General features: G+C 36.4%; 1 protein-coding gene across 1 annotated transcript in view; it reads right to left on the reverse strand.

The window, feature by feature from the left end:
• NRCAM (neuronal cell adhesion molecule) overlaps window positions 1-5,301 on the reverse strand; it is a 68,837-nt gene extending 63,536 nt beyond the window's left edge. The window contains exons 1-3 of the mRNA XM_067289953.1: window positions 5,205-5,301; window positions 3,026-3,043; window positions 944-1,049 (exon numbers count right to left, since the gene is read on the reverse strand). Coding sequence (XP_067146054.1) covers window positions 944-1,049; window positions 3,026-3,043; window positions 5,205-5,292 — 212 coding nt within the window. The 5' untranslated portion in view covers window positions 5,293-5,301. The remainder of the gene's footprint in view (window positions 1-943; window positions 1,050-3,025; window positions 3,044-5,204) is intronic.
• Between the last annotated feature and the right edge of the window lie 3,581 nt (window positions 5,302-8,882).

Genomic DNA, 8,882 nt, shown 5'->3' on the forward strand with positions numbered 1-8,882 from the left:
GAATAATGTAGAAAAAAACCCTCTTTAGTCATAAGTAGAAGTACATTTAGTGAGCTCTGTGTGAATCTGAGCAAGCAATTATAGGCTAACCTTGCTAATAAGTTGTAGATTACTGAAACACATTACTGGAAACACAGAGATGCACATGTCTGTCTTATAATCTCTGAAATCAGAAGCAGTTATGGCATGACAGAATGCATCACTCCCACTGCTTTTTCCAATTCAGGTACCCAGCAAAAATATTTGGAAACCCCCTATTTCATGGTACTGGAAACAGGGCTTTCTAATGGAAGACAATCAGGAATCTGATGTATACACAGGGTTACCATTTCTGCCAAAAATAAAACTCTTTTAAAGCTGCAAAATGCACCTGGCAAATCAAGGCTTACTGATCATTTAAACTGACACACATTCCTTAACTTCTTACAGAATACTTATGTACTTTAAGATGAACCTCACAGAATTGAGTGATTTAGAAAACAAGAAATATACTACAATAAAAAATGGCTAATGTCCCAAATTTGAGTTTATTAGGGTTAAATAAATTCAGACTGAATTTATTCACTGTGCATACTTATTGGACGTCATGCCAAAGACTGGAATGTGATCCAATTCCTAGTACGGTATGCCTTATAGTACTTTCCATGGGCAGTTGCCTATCTCTATTAGTGTAATAATCTAGTATTATTATGTCATTGGAGCTTTGAGGATAAAAAAAATACTAGTTGCTTGACAGTACAGAAATGAGACTACAGGATGAGAAATATTCAAATTTATATCACTTTCTGGTAGCTGTTTAAATTACAGAGGATGGGTGCATGCATGTCTGTGTGCGTGCAAGCACACATATATGCACAAACTTGTTAGTTTGCAAAAGTTACATTATCTTCTCCTACTTTTCCTATGCTGTTAGGCCAACAAAAGCAAAATAAATACTGCTAACCTTGGTGGTGGCTTTCCTTTTGCTTCACACTGTATTACAATATTCTCTCGAGGGTCAACAATGTAATCTTTTGGAGATTGCTGAGTTATCGTTGGAGGCTGAGACACTTCATTGTGGAATATAATTAAGAAACAGAGAGGAATTTAATATTTTCAAAGCATCAGCAACAGTTTTGTAAGTGGGGAAAGCAGAATTACAACTGGCAACAAAATCAGCAATGAGAGACTGGAATTAAAGTATCCTTTGTAGTTTGACTGAAACCCTCTACTCTTGCAAATCAGTGTAGTTCTACTACCTGTAAACTGAGTTATGCCAATTTACAGCAGATTAAGATCTGGATGAAAATGTTTAATGAATATCATTTGCTAACATCAGATTTCAAACGTTTTTCAAGAAGTCAAAGGACACTTCAATTCTATGTCCAATACATATTTCTGAATAAACAGCCATGGGACCTATTTCCACACATAAAAGATGTTTTTTAACATACAGAAATAACAAAAAATACAATATATGTTATTTCTAAACATTGGATGTATTTCCATATTCTCTATGCGTGTAAAAATTTTACAGATTTATTGTGTTGAACAGATTGAACTAATCTACAAAGCATGCTCCTAGGAGCTACTTTTCAGGAGTAAAAACTGTGTTTGAATAGCCAAGAGATAGGAAGAATCAGATAAGAAAAAAATAGTAATAAGAAGTTTCCAAATAGAGTAAACATGTGAGAAAGGTCTAGTACTGATTCTCCTGAAACAAAATAAAACAAAACAAAACAAAACAAAACAGTCAATTTTCTGAATTGATCCAGGAGAAACTTCCTAGAATGAGCAGCATAAAATGAAATCTATTTGCCTGACAAAGTAGCTGGTGCTTTCCTGAAGTAATTCATAATCTATTACCACTATCTATAGACATTTTTTGTGTAGAAAAATTCTTTTTATGACATTAAGATAGTGATAAACATGTCTTCCTCAACATTATTAATCTGTTTATAGCTTAGTGTCAACTAAAGGAACCAGCTAATAGCAGCCCTGCGAACATCCCTGTGCAAATGCTGTAAACTACCTGTCCAGCAATACACTCTGCTACTGCTCTGGGGTCTGTTTTAGCCACTTGAGCAAAATATTTCAATCATTAGAGACTGCTGTGCTCTCATGTCGCACCCTTTTATCTTAGCCAGTAAAAATTGTAAAACTGGGATTATTATTTTAAGCATCATTAAACATTAAGTAAGGCCTCTTTGTCACACAGAAAGAGGCAACAGTCTGTAAAGCACTACCCACATGAAATAGCCAGAAAAAAAATTCAGATCATGGAATCGTAACATTATATAATAGCTAAGCAGAAAAAAACAGGCCATGCAGAGCTAGATTTTGCTCTTCATCCTCACTGCAGAGAGGAAAGTGATTAGAAGCAGGAGGGAACATTTTTACAGGATGATGAATTTTTTGTATTCTTTTAAAGGGGCACTCCAAAGATAGGTTTTTCTCTCTCAGAATCAGCAGGCATCACACGCTTACTCGGGAAAAGTAAACACACTCTGAAAAGGCATAAGATATGAGCACTGTGCAATGTATAATATATTCTACGTGATACACATCAAAGACCTGAAGTCTTCACTCCTGGACTGTGTACTGCACTGCACTTAAAACATTAAATTTACCATGACGCTAGAGCTGAGTTAGGAGATCCCATAAAAGATTAGGTCGACTTAATTAACTGAACACACTCTTTTTTTTTAAGGAAATAAAAGTGACTCCAACTCAGACACGTAAAATAATTAAACAAATATCTTTACTCCTGAAAGTAGTAGTAAAACATTGCTCATGCTGATATTGAATATGGATTTTAATGTTCAGACAGCATACAATTGAAAACCATACACAATTCATTCCTTTAAATACCAGAATGACTTATGTACAGTAGTATTTTCTGCATGAACAAAACATTTAGCCACAGCAAACCAAATTACGAACAAAATGCCAGAATCACACATTTTGTATTGTAAATTCAATTTGTAACACAATCAGTATTAATTTTCAGCAGCACACAGTCTAATTTTTGTGGACAGGAACTTACATTCTTCTAGAAGTTTTGCTTTTATTCCCCCATCAGAAACAGCAGGTGAATGGGCAAATGGAGATTAAAGAGAAACATTTGTTAGTAAAAAGAAAATTAGCATTTTTGAGAGGAAAGGTAAGTATCTCTGGCAAGTACATTGGTCACCATTAAAAAGAAAACATTTACCACTGTAACCCATGCAGTGATTCCTGAAATTCCAGCAATTTCCATTGTGTCAGAAATACTACATTTATCACAGATTTCATGGTATGAGAAACTTCTCTGAACTATTGACTTTTTAAGGGCAACCAGGGTATGTGACTTCGACCCCACAAGGACAAGAAGGACTGATACGGAGGAGACAGGAAATCAGAATTAATGGAGTGCATTGCCCTCATGCTGCAGCCAAAATCAATCTACCCAAATGACCATATGGAAGAACAAAAGGAATGCTTCAGGCTAAAATTACTCTTACAAAGACAAAAGCATCTAATTCTATTCAACAGACATGCAAGTACTTTTATTTGAAAAATAACTAAAAAGAACAATTAATCTAGCTTGTCACATTTATTTCTTACTTTAAACATTTTGCATACATGGCCCCTCATCTATAACATTTTAGAGCAAGTCAAACTGCTTTAGGTCAGCTACGCTTTTGGTCATACCTTACATACTTTGAGACACTGAAAAGCATAAGAACTGCTAACCTAGATGAAACCAAAGGCTCGACTTATCCAGGATGTTCTTACTACCAGGTCCCTGTGGTGGCTGTGTAGGGAAGAACTACAGAAAATACAACCCTGCCTTCCCTTGTGGTGCTCTCCCAGTAGCCATTCCAACCATTATAATATATATAATTAAAGACATAATTTTGCTTAATATGATCTTTGGCTACATATTCACGTATCTACCCAGATCTAACACAGTTATTGATATCATATAGCAGGTAACATGTTAATTGAGAGTTAACATGACACACACAAAAGGACTATTCATTCTCGTCTGTTGATGCATTGCTGGTTAATCTAGCTTTAAGTGTAAGCTACAACAGTATTGAACAAATTATATACATTCCTAAACTATCAGAAGAGTTTAAAACCTTACTTACAGGCTGCAGAAGTATTTAGGGAGAAAAATTAAGTTTAGAAAATAAGACATTTGTTCACTGTGTTTTTAAAGCTATCTATAAGCCACAGCTTACTGTTTTAAAGGCATTCACAGCACTACAAGTCTGATGTCATTTAGATATATTGATCTTGCTACAGAAATAGAGGTCAATGGTTTGAGAGACTTGGAAAAATGTACAGGGAACCCCCCCCCCCCCGCCACCAAAGCGGTTGCAAATTATGTTGATGATTATTAAAGAAAAACAGGCATTTATGGTAGAAAGGTACCAAAAATATGGGGGCAAAGAAAGCTATGCAGATTAGAATCATAGGTGAATTTACTGACGCATTAATCCATCAACTTAACAGCAGACCTGATGTTCTCTTCTCTGGCAATTAGTTTTACAAATGAATAGTCAATGTGAGGTGCAACATGGCTCACTGAATTCTGAAAATGTGATCATGCTAATCTTAAAATGAAAAGAAAACCTGAAGCATGAATAAATTCATAAAAACAGCTATTAGAGCCAGATACAACGACAAATTACAGTATCTAAAGTGGCAGTTCCATAGAATTTACGTCTCTAAATACAATATCCCATGGGCTATCTAACTTCACCTGCCTAATGTGCCTAACTCTAAATTTTCCCCACATAAACAGAGCTAGATCTAGCCCAGTCTTGAGAGGGATGAGCCATTCAACAACTAACTTCCTGTTGTGCCTGACTGGCTATGAGTAGGAACAGTCCTGGTGCTTTCAGCAAATTGCCAATATGACCTTAGTGCCATAAAGAATTAGCTTCTCTGCCTTTCTTCATTTTGATCAACTAAAATGTTCAATAAAGGCATACAAAAGTGTGATATATTTCTCAGAATCCTCTGTTAACCTTTTTCAAGTGAATAATGATATATGTACGGTTTTTGAAAATCTTCAATAAATTCATGTAAAAATTCATAATCAGCGTCCTGACCAAAGTAAGCAAACACATTCCATGTTTAGTTCCATGTTGGAGTTATCTTAATCTTCCTGTATATAAATTATACAACTAATCTTCTGTTACTCTGCACTTATTTAGCAAGTTAATACTTACAGTCTAGAGGTACATCCAATGCAGAAATCATTTGGCACAGAAAGAGAACCAAGGAAGCTTTGCTTGCAGATGTGCTCTTTTTCATCATGATTTTAGGCTGTATTAAGTAACTCACACTGGAAGAACGAAGTCCAACTTCATCAGACTAGTGGCTTGGAACAGTTACGTAAATATAGACAAGAAACCTAGTAAATAAAAATATAAGAACAACAACATGAAGACACTATGGAGACTCAAATGATGACATCTTAATAATGTTATGAAGTACCAGTACTCTATGCATTATATCCAAGGATAAAAGCAGAGAACAGCAATTATACAATGTGCTCTAATGAAATACAAGTGGAGATTGAGAAGTTCTTAAGAAAACTAGATCATGGTACTTCCCTTTCCTAAGGAAGCTAGTGAATAACACTTACAACCTTCTTGAAGGTTAGGTAGGCTTCTGATTACACACAAAATGGATAACTGACATATGCTGTCATGCCTAGCCCTGCAAATCAAAATCTAATCAACTGGCACCACACTGCCAAACTCTCTTCTCTCCTTTCCTGGGTCAAGAGGTGGCAGAAATCAAATTCAAGGGAAATCTGTTCTTCTTTGAAATGTTCTAGATTTTCCCCCTCAAGCAAGTGTGAGAGATCAGATCAAACCAAGGTAGAAGAATGATTCTGACACCCTCCTTATTTTTACTGCATTCAGGACCAAAAAGAATGTGGAAGGATTAAAAACTAGCTGCCTGTGAGCCCCATCATCATTACTGGTGACCTACAAAGAGCTGTAAGAATGAAGCTTTAGAAATCCAGGGTAGAACTCTCTAATTCCTATGCAACACATTCTCAGTAATTGGACAACAGCTGAGAAACCACTTTCCAGATGCCAGAATGATCAGAAGGTTCACAGCGATCAGCATTAACTTACCTTGAAGAGAGCATTTCCCAAGTCGTGCATACAAATGCAGAACACAATGCTATAAAGCCCACAGGGAGTAAAAGTTGCAAAGAAGCAGCTGACTTAGGCTAAATGAAGAAGATTACTTGTATTTCCTATGGTTACTTAGGCCAATCTATGCCAATAATTTGCCTTAATATTTAGGTTACAGAAGAAATGATGTCTCCTAATTGCTTCTGTAAGTGAACTTTCTCTTTCTCTTTCTGATCAGAGACTGAATTGGAAAACAGCTCTGAGGTGTGAAGCTCAATCTCTAGACCTAGCGTAGCACATCAGACTCACTGATTCTTACTCACACTGGCTCTAACACTGATGCTTGTTTTAAAAGAAAAATGTTCCAACAGGTTAAACTCCAAGACACATCCTGCTCCTTGGACATCTTGGGAACTGCTGATTAAGGCACCACATGAGAGGAGGAATTGCTTATTCACATTCAAAGCTATCTACACTACCCCACACCATAAAGAAACAACTAAGTATTCCACATGGCAGATAAGAGAGATTACAAAACTCATCAGAAGAGACAATGCCCGAGTCCTAGCCTTTGTATAGTTATTTATACAAAGTGGAACTGTATGGACAGACAACGTGGTGAGCCTAACTCAAAAATACCCAGCAAGCGGTTAAGGCATACAGCGGGAAAGCATGGTAAGTGGATTCAGACTCTCTTAGTCAGAAAAAGAAACTGAACTTGGCTTTCCTACATTTTAAATGTGCACCTTAAATCATGTCAATGAAATCCACCCCACTTCCCCATTTCCCCCCAATTTGGCAGATGAAACCAAAATAAATAACCGATAAAACCTACTCATAAGTGCATTTGGGAGGCCAGGGGGAGAAGAAAAATGTTTCTTCCATCCCATTTTAGGCACATAAACTAGCTGGTTAGTTTCCTGTGAATCCTCTATTGTCAGTAAAGACAAAGAGAAAGGCTTCTCTTGAGCATGATTTAAAGCACTTGAGTTGTTTTCCTGCACTGAAGAGCTCTTCAGAGAGCTGATTTCATTTCACTGACTGTAGCTGTCTGTTCTCCTTTAGTTAAGCCAGGTTTTCACAAACTACTCTCTTGATCTTCATGCAGTATTCTCTTTTACAAGATCACTGCAAGTTCAGATATGAACTATATATCTGAACGACTATTTAAAAGATGCTTTCTCTGAACAATGTGTTTGACCCAGGATTTACAGGACAGTCTTTGAAGGATTCTGCAAGTGAGCCTTGACTTTTATTGCTTCTTCTCCAAGCAAAATTTCAGTTCTCTTTAGGAAAACACTGAGAACCTGATTATCCACTTTACTGTCCTGTTCTTTCATCATGTAAAATGAGTATTAAATCTTATTGCAGTGATTTGAAAGCATTTTAAAATTAAATTGCATTCCCTTTGAACAAGTATAAATGGATACGGAAGCAGCGGTGAATCAGGCTCATACATGTGCAATTAAAATGATTGTGAAAATAATACCCTTGAGAAAATACTTCACATTGTCTACCTCTGCTATTGCAGATAGTTATTTAGTCTACTGCTCTGATGTCTGGATATAATATGGGAATTTAAGATGCAATGGGAATTATAAAGCTGAGCTGGCACATTGACTTTGCCATTCTTCATAGAGGCAAAGTGCCCAAATGTTTTGTGATAGAACATATTTAACTGAAAATGATTGCAAGTTTGTCAGCACAACTGGATGTTCTTTTTGAACATATTCAAGATTAAATCTGACATAATTTAGTATGAATACAACAGCTGTTCACTAGAACTAAACACTGTTGTGACATAATATCATCTGCTACAAAATAAGGCCAAGTGTCTAAATGCAGATCAATGTATAAGCTTCAGTTTCAAAACTCAGAATACTTATACAACAGACTGCCTTTTCCTACAGATAATTTGTCTAACACCTCATAACTCAGCCTCTTTGTCCTACTTTTTTCATAGGAAAACAAATAGATTTTGACAGCTCATTCAGGAGTCTATTCACCGATTTGTACAAAATTCTATACACCTACATACCTCTTACTTACATAATAAAATATCACTTACTATGTCTCCTATGCTTCTTGCTGAAATGTTAATTAGTGAGTAAAAACACAGAGGTCAAAAGTCAAAGCTATGGTTTAACAAACAAGAGTCAAGGTAATGAGAATGCATGAGCAAAGTATAATAATATTTCATCACAAAATATAATATCAAATCTCAAAGGGTAGGCTTTCTGCATATTAGAAATGGACTAGAACCAAGTGAGAGACATCTATTTTTTTTCTTTTTTCTTTAAGGATATGTTCACATGTCAGGAACAAGCTACAGAAAGACATAACTGTAAGAGGGAAAGCCCCAGTGAGCCTGAGGTAGAACGTTTGGCAGTGTCACAGCACATGGTTCGATGCCAGTGATGTCTTTGCTGTGATTCACATGTCTGGACACTTTTGGTCGAAAAAAAGAACAGAATGACAAAAATAGATACTTTGAAAACAGTGAAGGAGCCAGCAAAAACAGTATGCATATAGAAAGGAGGCAGAATCAGAGTGCTTTTTACATTACAGATCAAATGGGCCAGGAATCTTCTCCTGGCTTTAAGAGCAAATGACACACCATGGTTTGCATCTATACAAACTCTCTTCCCTTCTGAAATAAGGAAGCCTCATCCATACTACCTACACAGTGAGTCCAACAGCCAGTGAGTGTGCTGCCCCCCAAGGCCCCCTGCCCAGGCACTGTCTGGGAGAATT

Source organism: Apteryx mantelli, chromosome 1, assembly GCF_036417845.1.
Source record: "Apteryx mantelli isolate bAptMan1 chromosome 1, bAptMan1.hap1, whole genome shotgun sequence".
Taxonomy (NCBI): Eukaryota; Metazoa; Chordata; class Aves; order Apterygiformes; family Apterygidae; genus Apteryx; species Apteryx mantelli.